Source organism: Polypterus senegalus, chromosome 3 (assembly GCF_016835505.1).
Source record: "Polypterus senegalus isolate Bchr_013 chromosome 3, ASM1683550v1, whole genome shotgun sequence".
In the NCBI taxonomy this organism is placed as follows: domain Eukaryota; kingdom Metazoa; phylum Chordata; class Cladistia; order Polypteriformes; family Polypteridae; genus Polypterus; species Polypterus senegalus.
Window position 1 is genome coordinate 22,820,662 of NC_053156.1, and position 21,386 is coordinate 22,842,047.

Below are 21,386 nucleotides of genomic sequence, written 5' to 3' on the forward strand. Positions count from 1 at the left end.
GGAACTTAGAAACCAGTTAGTTAAATGACCAATCCTAACTTTATATAGCATCTTTTATAACGAGCACTCCACCAAGAGAAGTTTCCAAGTTCTGTGTTACGCCTCCAGAGGGAGGAGCTCCTGAGTTCTTTGCCTTGCCTCTAGTGGGAGGAGTTCCAGAGGTCTGTGCCATATCTCTAAGCAGGGAGGAGTCACAGAGTTCTGTGCCACACCTTAAGGGGGAGGAGCCCCTGAAGTTTGCATCATCCCACCAGCTGTTCTCCTTGTCATCATTATCAAAAGAACTGTACAAAGCACTGACTCAAGTGGCCAGTCTATCTGTAGAATGAGTTTTGTGACTAATCTTAGCTTTATATAACATCTTTTATAATGAGCACTCCAGCAAGAGAGGTTTCTGAGGTCTGTACCATACCTCTAAGTAGGGAGGAGTCACAGAGTTCTGTGCCACGCCTTAAGGGGAGGAGTTCCAGAGGTCTGTATCATACCACTAAGCAGCGAGGTGTCACAGAGTTCTGTGCCACGCCTTAAAGGGAGGAGCCCCTGAAGTTTGCGTCATCCCACCAGCTGTTCTCCTTGTCGGCATTATCAAAAGAAGTGTACAAAGCATTGACTCAAGTGGTCAGTCTTTCTGCAGAATGAGTTTTGTGACTGATCCTATAATCAGCACTCCAGCAGCAAGAGAGGCTTCTGAGTTCTGTGTCACACCCACCAGGGGGAGGAGCTCCTGAAGTATGTGTCACACCCATAGTGGGAGGAGGTCCTGAGTTGTTCATTGTAGTCATTTTCAAATGTAGCTTGCAAAGCATTGACTCAAGTGGTCAGTCTTTCTGCACACTGCAATTCATTAAGCGACTGACCTTAACTTTATAAAGTGCAAAGGCAAGTTGATTGACTTGTTGGGGACAGTGACTAGTGGTGGTCCCCAACCAGAGTCTTTAGATTAAATACTGTATATGTATGTGACGTGATGGTGGTGGGATGGAGTGGGGTGTTTGGTTTGGCTAGAAAATACCATGCTGCTTCATAAAGCCGTTATCTGAGCAATGAGTTATATAGCAAAGTGCTATCAAAGCTTCAGCAATCAGTTTCAATTTCATCCATTACCTTTGCATGCCCACATCACACACAAATAAATGTGTCTTTGAAAGCAGCAGCTTTAAAAAACTTTATTTTATAGTCAGCTGCAATACCGAACCGGATTGAGTGGGTTTGGGACAATTATACTTATTACTGACCAATCACATTATTTTATGATGTTGCACAAAGGGCATTACTTTTAAATAACTTTTTTTTTTTTTTTTTTCACGCCATGAACAGAAGAGGGCGCTCTCCTGGCTCCTGTGGTTCTTCAAATCCATCCATCCGTCTTCCCAAACCCACTTTATCCTGAGCAGATTTTGCGGGGAAGCTGGAGCAAACATCTGGCACCAGGCAGGAACCATCCTTGGACAGGTTGACAGTCTCCTTCAAATCCAGGGGTCTAAAATGATCCCTAAGGGTGTTCCATCTTTATTAAACAAAGCAACAGCAGGGAGAGAGGAAGAAAGGAAGCAATAAAGTAAAGCAGAACCCTTCTGAATATTTGTGAAGTACTTTGCAGCTGGTAAAGGCGCTATACAAATAAAATCTACTACTACTATTAATACCAGGTTGGGTGGCTTGTACCCCTTGTGTACCTAAAAGCACGCCCAGCTAGCCTTCCATCTCTCCTTTGATGTCACAGCCTTTGTGAGGACTTGCCCTGATGCCCCCTAACTACAGTACAAATCAATCAATCAATCAATCAACATTTATTTATATAGCACATATTCATACAAAAAAAAATGTAGCTCAAAGTGCTTTACAAAATGAATAGAAAAATAGAAGACACAATAAAAAAATAAACATAAGTCAACATTAATTAACATAGAATAAGAGTAAGGTCAGGGTGGACAGAAAAAACAAAAAAAAAACTCAAAAGGCTGGAGAAAAAAATAAAATCTGTAGGGGTTCCAGACCAAGAGACCGCCCAGACCCCTCCGGGGTCATCCCAGGACCACTCATCCCAAGAGCCTGCCAGCTACTCATACTATTTAAGGGATGATCTTGTTGGAAACCTTGTACCCACTAGCAGCAAGGGGGTACTGCCCGCCTCTGCCCAATTTTACTCCCTTGGTTGGTATGACCTGAAGCTTGCCTCCACCCAAATGGCATTCCCTCTATCAGGCTGGTATCCCAGCAAATCAATAGGATGTAGCACCCCTTTTGTGCCCTTCCTGAACCCTGGCATGATGACATATACCATTACTGGCAGAACTCGCATCTGTCTTTTTTTCCTGCAATGCCATGTCTGCTATGCCACCCTTACATAAGGAGGATCAATCGATTAACCCATCTTTATTTTACACAAAGATAAAGCCATTAAATAACAACACGCGTAAGTCTAACCGTAAAGCGCTTTACTAGCAAACAGGCACTTTTTTTCTATTTGCTGGTCTCAGGGGCTTTGCCCCCTTGTTGGCATCTTGTTCTTCCTTGAGATGTGGTTTGTGGTTTTTCATAACTTCTTAGCCAAGCATCAACTGCTGAATGCATATATACAATGTTGCCATTAGTGGCAACTCTTCAGATAGTAGGGGTTTTATTGTTCATGATGGGGCCGGGGGTCTCCTACTTTGGATTTCGACACTCTCTTTTTGAAGGGTGGGATACCCTGAGGGTATTTGCATGTCTTTAGGTATCCAGTTTGCTGAAATCTATGTATAAAAAATGGAAAGATGAGGGGCTTAGCATAATAGATTAGGGGGTTAAGCTTCTGAAGACCCCCAACTGACAACACTGCTAACAAATAATGAATCACTCATGGTGGTGATCCTGACAAAGCAGCTCCTTGAGTTAATGGTGACCACTGCCAGAAAACCTTTGGCAAAGCAGTCTGTTAAGCAAAGTGCATTTTGTATAGCGCCTTTCATATCATCACAGGAGCTTCTGGAGCAGCTGACGTTGCCCTCCCATTTTCCTGTCGGCCTTCCTCACCCTCCTCTTCACTGCCCACCAGCTCTCTGCTGTCATAGCCGTTGATTTGGCTCAGAGTAATGCCCGTCACTGAATGGCTCACAGCTGCTCGGATGGCAAAACTGTCTCGGCTCAGGGCAGGGCTGTGTCTCTGTAACCAGCTGCGTAGGATGGCACCTCGGGCAGAGGCAACCTCTGAAGCTGGCATCCACGTGAAGAGGAGTCTTGTGAGTCACATGGGAATTGCACTGCTCATATAAAGTAGGTGAAGATGACGTGTTGAGGGAAAAGTGCTATATTGAATTATGATTAGTGGATAATTGGAGGGGCTTTAAGTAAAGGCAGCGACAGCAGCCCAAACACAAATACATTTAAAAGTAAGACGGAAAGGGAATGGGTGGGCAATATGTACCAATTAAAACAATAAAAAATAAAGCTGTGCAGCTGCTCTGGGCCTGTCTGTCCAGTTTGGGTGGATGGTCCACTTTCCTACCTTATGGTGCCTTAACTAAAGCTTCTTCCCCTTCTCAAATTTGTCCTTCTCTCCCTTTTCTGGCCCTATCAGTTGAACCCTTGCCTCTCAGATCAAGGTCAAGATCATCTAAACCCAGGAATCACTTCGGATTATGTCCAAGAATGACCTTGGGGTCTCTTGCTTTCTAAAATGCCCCCTTCTGAAACCCAGGTGACCCCTGCAATTCTGAGCCCCAAGCACCACTGAGTTAAAGGACTAAGCAGACCACGAGGGTAGAATGGTGCCATGAACATGGAAAAAGGCGCTATATAAATAACATAATAATTATCCTGGCTGCCACCTTGAGGCCTGGGGAATTCCAGCATCTTAAAGCAGCATTCCCATTCTAGCTCGGGGTTTCCCAACTGGGTAACGCACTATTTTTGGGTCACAAGCTGCTCTTGTTTATAATGGTAGTAGAGGTGGTGGGTCACAAGTGGTTTGCGCAATGGATTGTAATGGGACAATTATGCTTGACTCCACACCCCCATGCTCCATTATCCAAGGACGACTCCCCGCCGACACCCTAGAGAGAGGGGTTGGGAGCATGTGCTGCACCCACCACATAGCAAACCACCCCGATCGAGATCCAAGTGCAGCCATGCAACGGGTGACACGTCAGCACCACACTGGAAGACTGGAGTGCCCGCCCTGCCACCAACCCCCAAGTTTTCCCTGTAAGCTGGAGGACCTGCTTGCAGTGCTGGATTGCAGACACTTACTTGATTTTTTTTTTTTTTTTAACCCTACCTGCTGGTGTCCTTAACACCTTTGGCCAGTAGGCACCCCTTTACAATGCTGAATGAAAATCCGCACCCGCCCCCCCCAACCCCCAGGCAAAGTCTGTGTAGCTCACTTGTCAGATAAGCACACTTTTTAAAAATCCTTCGCATCTGAATGAACATTTAAGAGAAGGGGTCCCATCTGGCACTACCCACCTCATGCCACGTTGGCAGGTAGAAGGTGATGTGTCCGGGGGGAGGGGCGGCCAGCAGTCGTGGAGGAAGCCTTGAGAAGTGCGTCCCTTCCTGCTCGCAACCCCTTACTCTGGCGTCACCATGACAACAAGGTCTATGCTTGGCTTCCTCGGTTTCGTACCCATGTTGGAGTGAGCGAGCGAGCGAGGCTGTGTGTGCGTACTCTGTCTGCCTCCCCATCTGTCTCTCTCTAGCTTTGTATCTCCCATCTCTCCTCAAATTCATTTACATTCTGATTCAAGTGAAGGCACTATATAGAAGAGAAGCAATGTGCCCACCATAAAAACACAGGAACAGGTAAAGGCGTACAGTAGGACTGAAAAAAAGGAGGACCCATCACAAATTTAAATGTCCTTCTGTACAGTTGGGTATAAATAGATAGGCGGCATGGTGGCACACTGAGGGCATTGATCTTTAAGCTGCAAGGTGCCACACCCTCAGCCAGTTACTGCATGTGCCAACAGCTCAACAGGAAAATGTAGGAGCAATTAGATGTCCCCTGAGCTTGGATGGTACCTCGAATAAAGAAAGGCATCAGAAAATCAATAAACAATACTAATAATAATAGGGTAACCATTCTGGTCAGTGGTAAGTGAGGTACTGCTGAGGGGCAGGGAGACCCTCAATGTATCTAGGTTATGAGTTTATGGTTATATAGTGAATTTCATATCTAGCTATCTGTTATATATTGCCTTTTGTATCAATCTATTTGTTATATAGTCCTATTCATATCTATCTATGATATAGTGCCTTTCATATCTATCTAGTTATCTTTCTATCTATGATATAGTCAGTCATTATCCAACCCGCTATATCCTAACACAGGGTCACGGGGGTCTGCTGGAGCCAATCGCAGCCAACACAGGGCGCCAGGCAGGAAACAAACCCTGGGCAGGGCGCCAGCCCACCGCAGATCTATGATATAGTGCCTTTCATATCTATCTAATTATCTTTCTGTCTATCTAAATAGATAGATAGATAGATAGATAGATAGATAGATAGATAGATAGATAGATAGATAGATAGATACTTTATTAATCCCCAAGGAGAAATTCAAATACTCCAGCAGCAGCATACTGATAAAAACAATATTAATTAAATAGTGATAAAAAAGCAGTGCAAGTTAAAAAAATACAAGGTGGAGTGTGTGAGGCAGGTGTAACAGTCTATAATCTTGTATAGTGTTATATCTATCTATAATATAGTGCCTTTCATATCAATCTATTATGTAGTGCCTTTCATATCTATCTATCTATCTATCTATCTATAATGTAGTGCCTTACACAATAAATGGGTTACCAGCTGGCATAATGGAAGTTAACAATGCCTTGAACGTTGATGCAGTCAGTTCCCTCTGTCTGCCCGTATGTAGGTAGTGTTGGCACGCATTGCCTTGTGACCCTCTCTTTGTCATTATTTGGAAATTATTGCACCGGATCTTGCTATAACAATTCTGTGAAGAAGGCACTTCACAATGGATGGCAGACAAACAAACCATTGTACTCTTTAGCCATGGAGGTCTCTCTTTTAGAGAAACTGCAAAGAAAGTCAAGGTGTCAGTGAGCTCAGCATCCTACCCCATCAGAAGGAACTTGGAAACTGACAGGAGCAGGTCAGAGAGAGCCAAAGCCACGACAGAATCAGAAGATGTGTGTCTGAGAGTCAACAGCTTGTGTGATGGACGCCTCACAGCTGTGTAGTTTCCACATCTCCTGTTGTTTATTTGTTGTATGCTTTAATCTCAGAGTCTGCTGGTCCAGGTAAGCCTCTTTTTTATTGTTGCTCATTTTAAAATGTTAGTAATTGCTTTCTTACTGCCACTGTCAGATCTGAAGCTCAAAGTCTTCTCTTCACACTTGCTTACTCGGCCCACTGTTAAGCTGTGCTTGAAGCTGTTTTCCCATAAGGTGCCCATTACACAAAGTGCTGCAGCTCACAAACTTGTCCCCTGATTTTTCTGTTGCTTTGGCTCTGCACCCATTACTCCTCTGGTGGGCTCCAGTCCAACTTAATAAAAGTATAAGTGTCTGTATATCTGTCTGGTTGCTCGACATTAACAGTGCTTTTATGAATTTCATACCAAATGGCATATAAAAACCATAAGTATTGCACTTGTCATTCTAACAGATGGTGCATCAGAAACATTAGCACTGCTTTTACAGTGGTGTGAAAAACTATTTGCCCCCTTCCTGATTTCTTATTCTTTTGCATGTTTGTCACACAAAATGTTTCTGATCATCAAACACATTTAACCATTAGTCAAATATAACACAAGTAAACACAAAATGCAGTTTTTAAATGATGGCTTTTATTATTTAGGGAGAAAAAAAAAATCCAAACCTACATGGCCCTGTGTGAAAAAGTAATTGCCCCTGTGTTAAAAATAACCTAACTGTGGTGTATCACACCTGAGTTCAATTTAGCCACCCCCAGGCCTGATTACTGCCACACCTGTTTCAATCAAGAAATCACTTAAATAGGAGCTGCCTGACACAGAGAAGTAGACCAAAAGCACCTCAAAAGCTAGACATCATGCCAAGATCCAAAGAAATTCAGGAACAAATGAGAACAGAAGTAATTGAGATCTATCAGTCTGGTAAAGGTTATAAAGCCATTTCTAAAGCTTTGGGACTCCAGCAAACCACAGTGAGAGCCATTATCCACAAATGGCAAAAACATGGAACAGTGGTGAACCTTCCCAGGAGTGGCCGGCCGACCAAAATTACCCCAAGAGCGCAGAGACGACTCATCCGAGAGGTCACAAAAGACCCCAGGACAACGTCTAAAGAACTGCAGGCCTCACTTGCCCCAATTAAGGTCAGTGTTCACGACTCTCACCATAAGAAAGAGACTGGCAAAACGGCCTGCATGGCAGATTTCCAAGACGCAAACCACTGTTAAGCAAAAGAACATTAGGGCTCGTCTCAATTTTGCTAAGAAACATCTCAATGATTGCCAAGACTTTTGGGAAAATACCTTGTGGACTGATGAGACAAAAGTTGAACTTTTGGAAGGCAAATGTCCCATTACATCTGGCGTAAAAGGAACACAGCATTTCAGAAAAAGAACATCATGCCAACAGTAAAATATGGTGGTGGTAGTGTGATGGTCTGGGATTGTTTTGCTGCTTCAGGACCTGGAAGGCTTGCTGTGATAGATGGAACCATGAATTCTACTGTCTACCAAAAAATCCTGAAGGAGAATGTCCGCCATCTGTTCGTCAACTCAAGCTGAAGCGATCTTGGGTGCTGCAACAGGACAATGACCCAAAACACACCAGCAAATCCACCTCTGAATGGCTGAAGAAAAACAAAATGAAGACTTTGGAGTGGCCTAGTCAAAGTCCTGACCTGAATCCAATTGAGATGCTATGGCATGACCTTCAAAAGGCGGTTCATGCTAGAAAACCCTCAAATAAAGCTGAATTACAACAATTCTGCAAAGATGAGTGGGCCAAAATTCCTCCAGAGCGCTGGAAAAGACTCATTGCAAGTTATCGCAAACGCTTGATTGCAGTTATTGCTGCTAAGGGTGGCCCAACCAGTTATTAGGTTCAGGGGGCAATTACTTTTTCACACAGGGCCACGTAGGTTTGGATTTTTTCTCCTAAATAATAAAACCATCATTTAAAAACTGCATTTTGTGTTTACTTATGTTATATTTGACTAATGGTTAAATGTGTTTGATGATCAGAAACATTTTGTGTGACAAACATGCAAAAGAATAAGAAATCAGGAAGGGGGCAAATAGTTTTTCACACCACTGTATGTATCACATACCAAATGGCAAATAGCAGAGACTTACACACTGTATTTGTCATTTCAACAGATGGCACATCCTAAACATTAAAACTGCTTTTAAATACCCAATACCAAATGGAACATAACAGAGACATTCGCTTTGCATTTTTCATTTCAAACGATGGCACATCAGAAACATTTGCAGTAATGCATTTTATCGCCACAAATGCTTCTGATGCGCCATCTGTTGGAATGACAACTGCAATGCATTTTATTACTACATGCATTTTAAAATACATTCCAGTAGATGGCGCACTGCATGTTAACGCTGAAACCTACATTGAGCACATAGATTTCAATCCATAGACGGGGAGCACAGCTAATTCTTCCATAAAGTGATTTGGATTAAGCAAATTTGAGACTGATTATATACATAAGCATTTTACAGATTAATACTAATTTAACACACATATTTACAATTATGGATTTTCCACTGAAGAAGGAGTTATAATTTAGAAAAGAGTGGCGTATGACAGTCCAGTAAACTCCTTAGTGAAAGAGGAAAAAATATACGGCACTACCACTACAGTCAGAAAGACACCACTAGGGGGCAGTACTAATTACCCCAAAAAGCAACATGTTGGATCACCAAGGACTGCACAGAGAGAGAGAGAGAGAGAGATAGAGAGAGAGAGAAGGGGAAGTGCTGCCTGGAGGAAACTGGGAAAGTCCACCTAGAAGGCTGGAGGGCAAGTGTCCCAGCAGGTGCCAGGGTTGCCCGAGTCTCAGTCAAACAGCAACAGAAAAAGGCCGCGTGTAATTGGTTTCTGACTAATCTGTTTATGTGGAGTAGAAAATCGCTTTGCTTTCAGCAATGTCGCAAACCGAGCGAAGCAGCACCGTCACAGGAGCCCGAGCAAATAATGGCTTTTAATTACACAAAACAAAGCGGACAATAATTGGAAGTGGAGCCGTCAAAGGTGCGGCGCACCGCTGCCTCTTCCCACCGTGAGTCAGTCAGCTAAGCACCTGCTTCACTATTACTAATAATATTTAGGAAGAAATTAATGTCAGAGTGAAAGCATTTGACATTCAAGTGCAATTATCTCACGAGCGCTAATCTGCTCTGATTGCCGCGCTCCCTCACTTGATCAATAGTGATAAAAACAGGGCCGCGTAAATAAGAGACTGGAGCTCTCCATATCCTGACCCAGCGGGAAGGCAAGCGGGAGGCCGCGGTGGATCTGAAGAGCTTTAGGGGAGGGAAAGAGAGTGGGAATGATAATGGGGGACTCCCTGTCTCCGTCATCACAGTAGCGAACCGAAATAAAACCAAAAACAGGGGCGTCAAACTCAAGTCCCGAGAGCCCTGGGACCCTTTAAAAGTGGTCGTTCGTGGTGCTTTATCAATACGCTAAACACGTTACATATGACCCGTGGAGACCGTTAGTCACCTCAAAGACCCCCTTTATCGTGAGATTTATAAAAAAGAGTGCATCCGTAAGTAACAGATGCGGGACAGACCCCCGAGAGACTCCCCGCTGATGACGACATTCTCCTCTTTTGTCTCCTGTCAGTTATCCACCTTGCGCTCCAGTTTTGGAGGTCACCTCTGACGCCGATTAACGTTTCAGAGTTAATCTTCGGGGTGGGACGGCCGTATTAAAAAGCTTTTTTGAAATTTTCATTCAGTTCTATTGGGTTCTTTGCTTTTGCCAGCTACTCCATTTTCCTGATCACAGAAATCTAAACGACTGGTTTGGCGGGATCCTCCTCTTATAAACTCTACTGCTTTGTTATTATAGTTTCCGCAATTTCACATGGCACCGACGTAAGACTTATTGGTCTATGATTACCAGGACTCATGTTCTTTTTCCGTGACACGAGGCCCATCTCGAAGTGCGATTTTTAAAAAAGTAATCCAGTCCCGGACTATGCAGGTGTGCGGATATTGGGGGAATTGTGAGTGCTTGGCGGATCGGACACTCACGTGGAAAAGCCAGCAGATCAGTCGCGTGCCTCATTCACATCTCGGAGAGGGCGGAGGGTCACGCGTGCACCAAGTCATTGAGTCTGCACGGCAGAGAAGGGAAAAAGATTCAAATCCAGGGAGAGAAGCACCAGAGCAGTAGGAGGATGTGCCACTGTTTCAGAATGCAGGGTCGTTAGCCCTACAGAACGGCGAAGGATTGGCGGTTTAGGGGGCAGATCATCGCCGCTGATCCCTTAGAGCAGTGGTTCCCAAACTCGGTCCTGGGGACCCCCTATGGCTGCAGGTTTTTGTTCCAACCAACTTCCGTTTCTCATTGGACTCTTAGCCTAATTAAGCGAGTCCTTATTTCCCAGTTTCTGCGTTTTGGAGTCAATGTAGAAATCACAAACTAAGCTTGGTAGATTTTTATTAAAATAAGCAGTTATATGAAGAATATGTAGGTTTTTTAAGCCTTTAACGGTATTTTCAACCTAACCTTCATTCTGCTTTTTCCAGTTCGTGTTATTTATTTTATTGATTTACTAATTAGCGGGTCTGACACTGAAGTCATTGCTGCTTTCATCATCCCGGGTGTCTGCTATGCTGGTTGTTAATTGTCACTATTGGGGTTAAACGAAGGGAGCCAACTACACAGGAAAAGGGGGGAATAATAGGAAAACAACATGTAGGAGCGAGTGTTGAGAGTCCGCTACTCCCCGTATCAGAATTCGGCGTCGGTTCTTCTTGGCTTGCGTGTGACTGCGGTAGCGTAGCAGATTGAGTCGTCGTTGTGTGGAAAGGCACAGAGAGATGGTCACACCAGTTTGTGGACTATTTGCCAATGATATTTATTTCTTTAATAATACAACAGTGGAGATACAGAACACTTCTCTCTTTTTTCTCTCACTCCCTACTCCACCCACCACATTTCTCCTCCCTTAAATAATCCATCAATTAACTTTATTGAAATTTCCTGAAATGAACTCCTGCTTACAAACATAAGAGAGTTAAGCATTTATAACTTTAGAAAAAAATGTAAATATTTCGAAGTGTCTTATAAATGTAAAAAACATTTTTTGTACTGAATGTAGAATAAGAGAAAGGAAAAAAAAAAAAAGACCAGCAAATTAAATGAGATCAGCTGTTATCGATTATTATCACCGATTGGGAATCTAGTTGGAATAAAAATTTGCAGCCACAGGGGGTCCCCGTGACCGAGTTTGGGTACCACTGCCTTAGAGGAGAGCGTGCGATGGCGGTGGAATTTTCCTCAGGTTTCCAAGGTGTGATGGGAGGACAACCGATGCCAACAAAAAAATGGAGTAGAGAACTGAAACTGCTGGAGTGTCCTGCAAACTGGTTGAGCTGGGGAGACAGAGAGGGAGTTGCGTTGGGCTCAGCACAGAATAGCGGAGGAACGTCAAGGACCCCATGTGTTTGAGTCTGGTTATATCCTAGGGTTATTTATTTGATTTTATCTTGCAGACATCACTAGTTTATTATGGGATTATTTATTTATTACGGAAGAATTTTAAGCTCTGCACTTCTTGCACTTATAATGAATTTTTGCACCAACGCCTTGCTGAATGTGTGTGTCCTCATTTTGCCTCGCTCATCTTGACTATACGGGTTCAGCGATGCTCCCGGAAGCAACAAGGGTGGGTGGAGCCAAACCAGACCGGGTGGTCTCGTGGCCTCGGAACCCCTGCTGATTTTGTCTTCTCCAGCCCTCTAGAGTTTTTGTTTTTTTTCTGGCCATCGGACCATACTTTTTATTCTTTGTTACTCAGTATTGACTGATCTTATATATATCTTTTGTATATATTTTTTCTTCATCTTGTAAAGCATTTTGAGCTACATACTTTTTATGAAAATATGCTCTAGAAATAAACGTTGTTGTTCCTGACGACTGAACTCGCATTTGCAACTCTCCAGACTTCGGGTACTGTAGTTCTCCTTTCCCTCTATCCCAACCCACTCTTCCTTGATCCAACCCAATGCGCAGGATTCCCAACTGAAGCTTGCCGGTAAGTACTTACCCAGGCTCATGGACTTTAGTGGTGTAGACGCCCAGATGAAGTGCTGTGTCTGTGACCCCACGATTTCATGAGCAGACTAAGACCACCTAAGGAGTGTGTCTGTCTCAGGTCCGGACCAAAGGCGCTACATCCCAGTTATTTTCGTGCCTTGTGATAGTGACGTATGTCACCACAGGTGCTAACACGTCTACTTTAATTTGGCCACAAATTCTCGCATTTGTTCGATTTCAGGTGCTAATGTAATTTTTTTTTAGCTGCTACCGATTTCTAATGAACACTTTGTGCCAAACAATAAATAAAATGACAATTATGAAATAATCACACGGAAAAGTACAGCGAGTTTTGTAAACGAGTCGCTTCCATACATTTCGGTCCCGTGGCTACCGGTGACTTTCCTAAACTGCTGCAATATTCCAGAAAAGCTGACAAAAAGATAAGGATGGTTTCAAGAAAGGTGCGAGCGAGAACATTCGTTTGTGCTGAGCGCAGAGGCTTCCGTGTGTCTTATTATGTAAAGAAAAGGTGCAGGTCGTCGTGTGGTGATGTGTTCCTGCCCGTATTAGGCACATGAAGTGTTATTTCTGACCCCCTTTGACACCTTTGCCCTAAATCAAAAGACTTTTGTTTTATTGAGTTGTGCTCAGCCAGTTCCTCACAGTGTGCCCCATTGTCAAGACGCCGATTGTCATGGAGGCTTGAGGGAATGAGGCCAAGAGCCCCAACCAATTCTGACTGTTTGTGTGCAGTCCCTTACTCTCGGTATAATTAGAAGAAAAGGGGGCTGAATAAAGCTCCCAGCATGCACCAGTGCGGAGTCAGCCAATGTGCTTAAATTCATGATAACCAAAAGAGGTGGTGCCCCAGTCCAGCCCCAGACCCCCACCCTGCTGTTTCTCTTTTCGTGCTCCAAGCTGAGAGGGACATATCGGCAGAGGGCCCTCCGCTCTGGCAGTGCCGCGGCTGTTCCGGCCGAACGCGTTGATTTCCCCAGTTAGGGTGAGCGCTGCGCGGCTGTAATGGATCACTTTTATAGCAAACGTGTGGCCATTTTAATCGATGGTGACTCACTTGCCGGCCACGCTCTGGCGCGGCGAGCTGGCGATAATGAAGCTTTCATCCAATAGCAGATACCCTCTGCAGTGACCCCCATCTGTGCGGCGCACCTTCAGCCTGTCACACAGCAGCTGGCGGCGGAGGTGAAGCTACGATTCACCCGCTCAATCCACCTGAGCCCTCCCATCCCTTGAGAAACTCCATATAGACGAAACAGACTCAGCGAACCGAAAAAGCGGCGGCGGCGAAGACTCCTGAGCTTCATGAGACATCGGCCAGGACTGCGAGGTAAAGGAGGCAGCACCACGCACGCGCCACGCACGAGGCCCAGAAAGAGGAGGAAAAAGGACAAGCGAGAGCGTGTTGGCTGATGCAGCTAGAAAGACGCTATATCATAAGTTAGTACACAGAGAAGAGATGAAATAAATAAGAGATAAATAAATAAAGAAATAGATAAGAAAAACACTTTGTAACTGATAGGCAGATCCATATCTAGATAAGAAAATACTGTATAACAGGGAAGTAAGGTACTATATAATAGCTAATTAAGGAAGTATATAATTAATAAGGAGACAGCTAGGCCCTATATAATAGATTCTAAACACTATATAATATTATATATATATATATATATATATATATATATATATATATATATATATACGTAGATATAGATATAGATAGAGAGAGAGAGGATTAGAAAAACACTATATAATAGATGAGAAAGACATTATATAATCAATAAGCAGATGGATAAGAAGCACTATATAATTAATGAGGAGATATGCATAAAATACACTATGCTGTATACTACAAATATAAATGTACCATATAACTGATAAACAGCAAAGAAAGGCATTATATAAAAGAAACAAATGAGAAAGGCACTATATGCTTGTTAAGTTATATAACTAAAAAATGCACTATATAAAATAGATAAGAAATAAACCATAAAATTAATAAGTAGACATATTAGAAATGCAGTACATAATTAACAAGCAGATACTGTGTGTGTGAAAGACACAATATAAAAGATATACAGATAAGAAAGAAAGTATATAATTAATAGGAAGATGGATAAGCAAGGCAATTTATAATTGACAAATAAATGAGATCGATAAGAAAGCTACTGTATAATTAAGTCTATATATGTGAAATACACTATGAATATATAGATAAATGAACTACAAAAATCAATAAGTACAGGAATAAGCAGGGCATTAGGCCTATATAATTTAAAAAGTCGATAAGAAAAACATCATAAAATTAATAAGTAGATATTCAACAATACACTATGTATTAAATAATGGATATAAATATGAAAGACATTATATAAAAAAGATAGATACAATTAATAAGACTAATTTCTCAAGCACTATGTAATTATTAAGTATATATATATATATTTATATATATGAAAGACACTATATAACAGATAGATAGATATAAAAAGTACTAGATGGATAGATAGATGTGAAAGGCACTATATAATAGACAGATAGATGTGAAAGGTGCTATATAATAGATAGATAGATAATGAAAGGCACTATATAATATTAAAGAATAAGCTTTATTAGTCCCAAGGGGAAATTAAAACTTTACTGAAACACAAGAAAGATAGAAATTTTATGGCAAACAACAATAGTCCTCCTCAAACACACAGGAATTACAAAAATGAAGAGAAACTTCTGCCTTGGTTAAAGATAAAAGAGCAGTCATCAAGAGGCACTATAAGGGCAGACTGTCGTAGGTATGAAGAAGCCCGAGTGGCGTTTCTTGACAAACATCGAAATAATTTTTTGACTAAAAGTAGTAGAACATCATCGATTGACTTCATGGATAATATAGACACCATATCAGATAGATTGACAGATATGGAAGGCACTCTGAAAGAAGGCAGGTGAAGTCAAAGGCCCAGAATTAGACTGATATGCTGTGAGTTCTTCACGCAGGTGGCCTGTATATGAAGAGTCCACAGATGTAGACGTGTATTAGATGTAGAGAGGCCACTAAACCAAGAGCAGCCTCTATAAGTACACGCTGAGTCAGCCTTCATCCTAAACATTGTGTTACTGAGAGCAGGCTTGGCAAAAAAAATTAAGTAGAGGACCAGGAGATGTAAGAGTAGAAATCTTGTCAAGAAAACAAGCACACATATCTGGGGTAAAATGTCCATAGAACCAAAACATCCATCCATCCATCCATTATCCAACCCGCTATATCCTAGCACAGGGTCACGGAGGTCTGCTGGAGCCAATCCCAGCCAACACAGGGCGAAAGGCAGGAAACAAACCCCTGGGCAGGGCACCAGCCCACCACAGAGAACCAAAACACCTAACCCCACAGCACTAAACAAACTCGCAGCTAAATAGCAGGCTAAAGTCCTGCCTCTTAATACGATTTTACCCAAATTAACGCCCTGAAAATGATATTATACAATATTCAAAATCTTGGACTACTGAACTAACCTGCTGCCATTGCAGCGATGACATCGTATGGCACAATTTCCAGGAATGTTGCCGACAACAATAGGGCCGTACAAAATATGGCCATGCAAAAATGCAGTGCAAAATAAAAAAAATATACAATATTAAAGCTGAACAAGTAAAAACTAGGCGCCAAAATGAAATCTTCAACATCCAAAGGCCTAAATTCATAAGAGCTTTAGTAGTAGCAGTAGTAGTGTTGTCACGGGTACAGATATCATAATATCTAACAATATCTAACCATAGGGCCCATTCAGAAGGATGCTTGGACCAAGGCCCTCTCCATGTTCTTATTCCTTGGTGGCATCTGGCCACAGTTGTGCCACTAGTCTGCCGCCTGATCAAAGTTCAAAATCTAACCATCTCGTACTTGCATATCCACAAAGTCCCATAAACCTAATGAACTACATATAGAAGTCCTCTGTCCAGGAGGCTACTGACCATAATGTTCTACCTGCACATAGTGGGCACAGATCTAAACACGGGTCAGCGTTCAGGATTTAGAACAAAGCCTAAAGTGACTGTAGCAACCCTTGATATAATTGAATCGACACACAGTGTTGCATTTATCTTTATTCACATCTCACACTCTAATTCTTTATTAATGTTGTTATGCCATCATGAGCAACGTGGAATCTATAAACAAAAAATATAAACATCAATTTTCTAACATTCTACAATGAAACAGAACAAATGAAACAACACAGAATCAATTGCATACCTCGCTCCGCTTACCAAGGGGTGCAACAATCCTAAAAGTCTCTGTTTCAGAGTGTGGAAAACCAGCCCCCGGCCACAGACAGACAGACACCAGAATGTCCAAAACACACTCCTTTATTATCCTTTAAGCACCACAATGCCTTTTTCTCCAACAACTTTCTCTTTCTCTTTTCTCTCTCTCTGACCTCCACTCCCCTCCTCACAAGCACCGTCTCCTTCCTCCCAACTCCAGCTCCTCTACTGGAGCGAGGTGGTCCCATTAATAATAACCTGGATGGGCTCCATGTGCTCCATCCAACGACACTTCCTGGTGTGGCGGAAGTGTCAGATGAGCACTCGGAATCACTCCGGGTGCTCCTGGGATTTCTTCCAGCAGCACCTCTTGGTGTGGCGGAAGTGCTGCCATCCAGGGTTCCATAACTATCCAGGCGCCCCCTGGCAGTGGCCATGTCCTCCCATAGGGATGAGCTTCTCAGCTCTGTTCCAGTGGCCCCCAAGCAGACCAGGGCGGCTGCCTTCTCGTGGCCCAGGGAAGGTATCGTCCCTGTCGTGGACTGTCCAGACAAGAGATAGCATTTTTCCTCCATTATTTCCTCACAGTTTCTTCACACTTTTGGTATTGTACATGTTCCCTACATGAGGAATGATTTTGCGGTCATTTGCAGAGACCTCTGGATCAAGTGTGGCCTCACCAGCAGCTGAAGGTCATGTTGCTATTGTTTTAGCACAAAGGACTTGGAAAAAATTTCAAACAAAGAATCAGGAACTGTAACTTCAAGAATTAATTTTAATACTGTCACAGTAACGAAATCACACAGTGCAACTCCGAGCTAACAGCAATAAATCAGTGCTCATAAGAAATACAAATTTGGACATGAGCATCAGTAGGCTTTTCACCCTAGGAACCAAGTGACCCAAACTATTCTTTAACATTTCAGTAATTATTTACCGTTCTGCTCTTTCTGATCATAAAACAGGTCATTAAAATATCAATTAATGAGAAGAATCCATGATGAATTGCAAAATTTCAGTATTTGAGGGTTCCACTTGAGTGCCTCTATCTCTTGCACGATTTGGCTCAAAAACAAATCAGTACATCGCCATCTCCTAATATGGTTAAGTTTCAAGTTTGCATTTTTCCATCCAGCCGTTTTAGCTCAAGACCATCCTCACGAAACAGTGAAACACACAGACTGACACACATCCATCATCGAGATATCAGTGTTTTTGGTATCAGTTGAGATCCGTCAAAAACTAGAGATCAAAATTATTGCTGAACCTAAAGCTTTCGGTCTTCCCTCATAGATGATAGGTTATGGTGGGGAAAGCCGGAACGAAAAAATGGCGTGCAAAATAAATAAGTATGATAAAAATACATAACAAGTAAAACAAGAAATAGGCAAATAGAGTATGAAAATAAAATCTGCAATATCAATGACTTACATTCATAAGAGGTTTAGTAGCAGCAGCAGTAGTCGTAGTAGTTTTGTCATGGTTACACGTATTGTAATATCTAAGCATAGGTTGATATTCAGAAGGCCATCTGGACCAAGACACTCACCAAGTCTTATTAACTGATAGGTAATCTTAGCCATACTCCACATCTAAACATGTTGGAGTTTATCATCCAGAAGACCAGCTTGGCCCCGGCCTACTTACAACTCTAGGCTGGTTGTTTTCTAGGAGGGTCCTGTGACAATGCAAATTTTCGAGCTGTAGTTGTGCCCCCTGTATAGTCAAAACCCTGAATCTAACTATCTGGTAGTCACATATCCACAAAACCCCATAGATCTAAAGCACCATATGCAGAAGTCCTCTGTCCAGGAGGCCACATCGGACCACACTGTGGTTCTGTATCAAAGTCACTGCTGGTCAGGGTTATCCTTCTAACCCTACAGACCTCAGGTCTAATCACCAGCCAGCATTCAATATCCTGAGAGACCTCTGAACCACATGATGAGTATGATTAACATCTGAAGGTCTTGCTGCTATTGTTTTGCCAGAATGGACTTGGAAAAAAACTTCAACAAAGATTCAAGATATTATCATCAAGAAAACAAGCAGAAATCTGGAGCAAAAAGTTGACAGAGCAAAGAAAATATGCAAAGAAAATATGAAACAGTATGAAGTTGTCATCAAATAGTATGTGAATGTCCTGAAGGGATATATTAACTAATACCGCGACAAAGACATTTTCACAATACCCAAAATACTGGACACCAGGACTAGTTTGCTGTCATCTTAAATACAATCACAGTGATGACCTCATGAGGAACAATTTCCAGGAATGTTATCAAAAACAATATGATTAACAAAAGAAGTCTGCACAAAATTAAAAAATATGATGTTAAAAATTAGCAAACAAAAAAGAAGCACAAAAAGAGCACACATGTGAACTCTTCAATATCAAACATCCAAAATTCATAAGAACTTCAGAAGAAGTGTTGTCACAGGTACAGATCTCATATTATCTAACCACGGGGCTCCACTCAGGAGGAGGTCTGGAGCAAGAATCTCTCCAAGTCCTAATATCTAAAAGCTCAGCCAAGCAGCTCAACATCTAAACATGCTGGAGTTCGTCATCCAGGAGGCCAGCTGGGCCCAGGCCTGCTTACATTTGCGGAACATTTTCAAGGAGGGTCTTGAGACAAAGCAAAATATCTAGTCATAGTTTTCCTCCAGTATGAGTTCAACGTAAAGTAGATAGCTGCATATCTACAAAACTCCATAGACTTCATACACCATATTAAGAAGCCCTCTGTCCAGGAGGCAATGTCCTACCCAAACTGTGGGGTCTACATCCAAGAAGCTGCTGATCATAGTCTCCTTCTACACACAGAAGTCACGTATCAAACCCCAGTCAGCAATGCTTCGATATCTTCAAAAAGCTCCTCTTCCAAGAGGCCACTAGTGAAAGAGTAACATCCAGACATTAAGCAGGCAAACATCCTGAAGGTGACTTGGATATAGTGACTCACGGAAACATACACCTGCATTGTGGAGGTCAACTGAACCAAATGCAACAATTTATAGAAGTTCTTCTGTCTGGAGACCACCTACTGAAAATCTACATCCAAAAGGCCATATGAATACATTTCCATTTCTAAAAACCAGACTGCACCCAGGATACCTTCTTCCCACAATGCAATATCTAAGATTTCATGGAGGCTTTAAAGACAGATGACCACAGATTTAAAAACAATTCCATTCAAAACATTTGAGTGCAAAATTAATTGATCTGATTACTTTCCAGCCACAGTGGTCAACAGCGGGCCATATGGTCCTTCTCTGCACCCATTTATTTATCACTAGTAGAGCTGAATCAGTCCACAAAGTATAACTCGCTCAACAATGCTGCAAGCATGCTTGTCCCACTCTTTCGGCTTTCGGTCACCCACCCTTCCCTCGGTCGACCCTTGAGGCTTACCTCTTTAAAATCCTCAGCAGAGCAAACAGATCCACGGAAGCGGCAGGAGAGCAACATGTCTCGAATGTCATGGCCGGCGCGATCATAGAACTCAAGCATGTTGAAGGACCTTGGCTTGAAGTTGAGGAAGTTGGCCTTATCCTTTAACACCTCCATGACGGTCTCATCAACCATGTGTGGGTCTGAGATTTCATACCTGTGGAGAAGACAAAGAAGATGTTATACAACTGTTTGGCTTCAGAGCTCTTGCACAACAGCTGCCATTTTATGATATTCTTCCCACAGGCATGTAGTGTCATGAATTTCATAGGAAGATTTCAGACACAACGTCTGAAACAAAACGTTAGAATAACATTGCAACTGCCAGGACATCCATTAACAATTTAGCATGAGGTTCACCATTAATGTGTTTCACAAAAGAGAAGGAGAGAGTGCCTGCTCATCTGGATTGTTTCTCAGATCCTTCTGGACAGCCACCTTCTATCAATGGCCAGCAGGAGTTCTGCGGTGTAAGGGTATCATCAAGTTCAATGTATTCTGCCAAGGAGAAAAAAGTGGGAGGCTTAAAGAATAAGGGACAAGAAGGTGAAAGGTGGTCACCTAATTCACCACATTGCACAAATTTGGGTTCGGCCCAAACATACATGCATGGATCAAACTACTTTATACTAGTCAGTTCGTATTAACATTATTTCAGAATATGGTACTCAACAAGGATGCCACCTGTCACCACAGTTCTTTGCAATAGCCATTGAACCACTGGCTGTATATTTTCAAAATGAATCAGAGATAAAGGGAATTTTTAGAGAAGGAGTTGAACAGAAAATATCAATACATGCAGAGGATCTGGTACTATATATATCTGACCCAAAAAATTCAGTGCCAGCAGTCGTAAACGCATTAGCAGATTTTCAAAAGATAACCCAGCCACAGGGAATGCACAAATCAGTGTGTTTCTTTGTGCCAGTCCCAAGCCCGGATAAATGGGTAGGGTTACGTCAGGAAGGGCATCTGGTGAAAAACTTTGCCAGATCAATATGCAGACAACAATACAAATTTCCATACCAGATCGGTCGAGCCCCGGGTTAACAACGACCGCCACCAGTGCTGTTAGCCAACAGAGTGCTGGCAGAAATTGGGCTACTCTTTGCCGAAGAAGAGGGGGAGACGTGTCTGGTGGCAGGAGGAGAGGAGGAAGGTAAAGAGAGTGGAACTGAGGGTAGGAACTTTGAATGTTGGCAGTATGACTGGTAAGAGGAGAGAGTAAGCAGATATGATGGAGAGAAAGAAAGTTGATTTATTGTGCGTTTAAGAGACTAAATGGAAGGGGAGTAAGGCCAGGTGGATCGGAGGAGGATTCAAATTGTTCTATAATGGTGTGGATAGGAGGAGAAATGGGAATGGGGTAGGAGTTATTCTGAAGGAACAGCACATTAAGAGTGTTTTGGAGGTGAAAAGAGTGTC

General features: G+C 42.5%; 1 protein-coding gene across 1 annotated transcript in view; it reads right to left on the bottom strand.

Annotated features, from left to right (window-relative positions):
• Window positions 1-21,386, bottom strand: part of LOC120526436 (acid-sensing ion channel 1-like) — a 418,661-nt gene that overhangs the window by 268,419 nt on the left and 128,856 nt on the right. Inside the window, exon 2 of the mRNA XM_039749607.1 lies at window positions 19,923-20,118. Within this exon, the coding sequence (XP_039605541.1) occupies window positions 19,923-20,118 (196 nt within the window). The remainder of the gene's footprint in view (window positions 1-19,922; window positions 20,119-21,386) is intronic.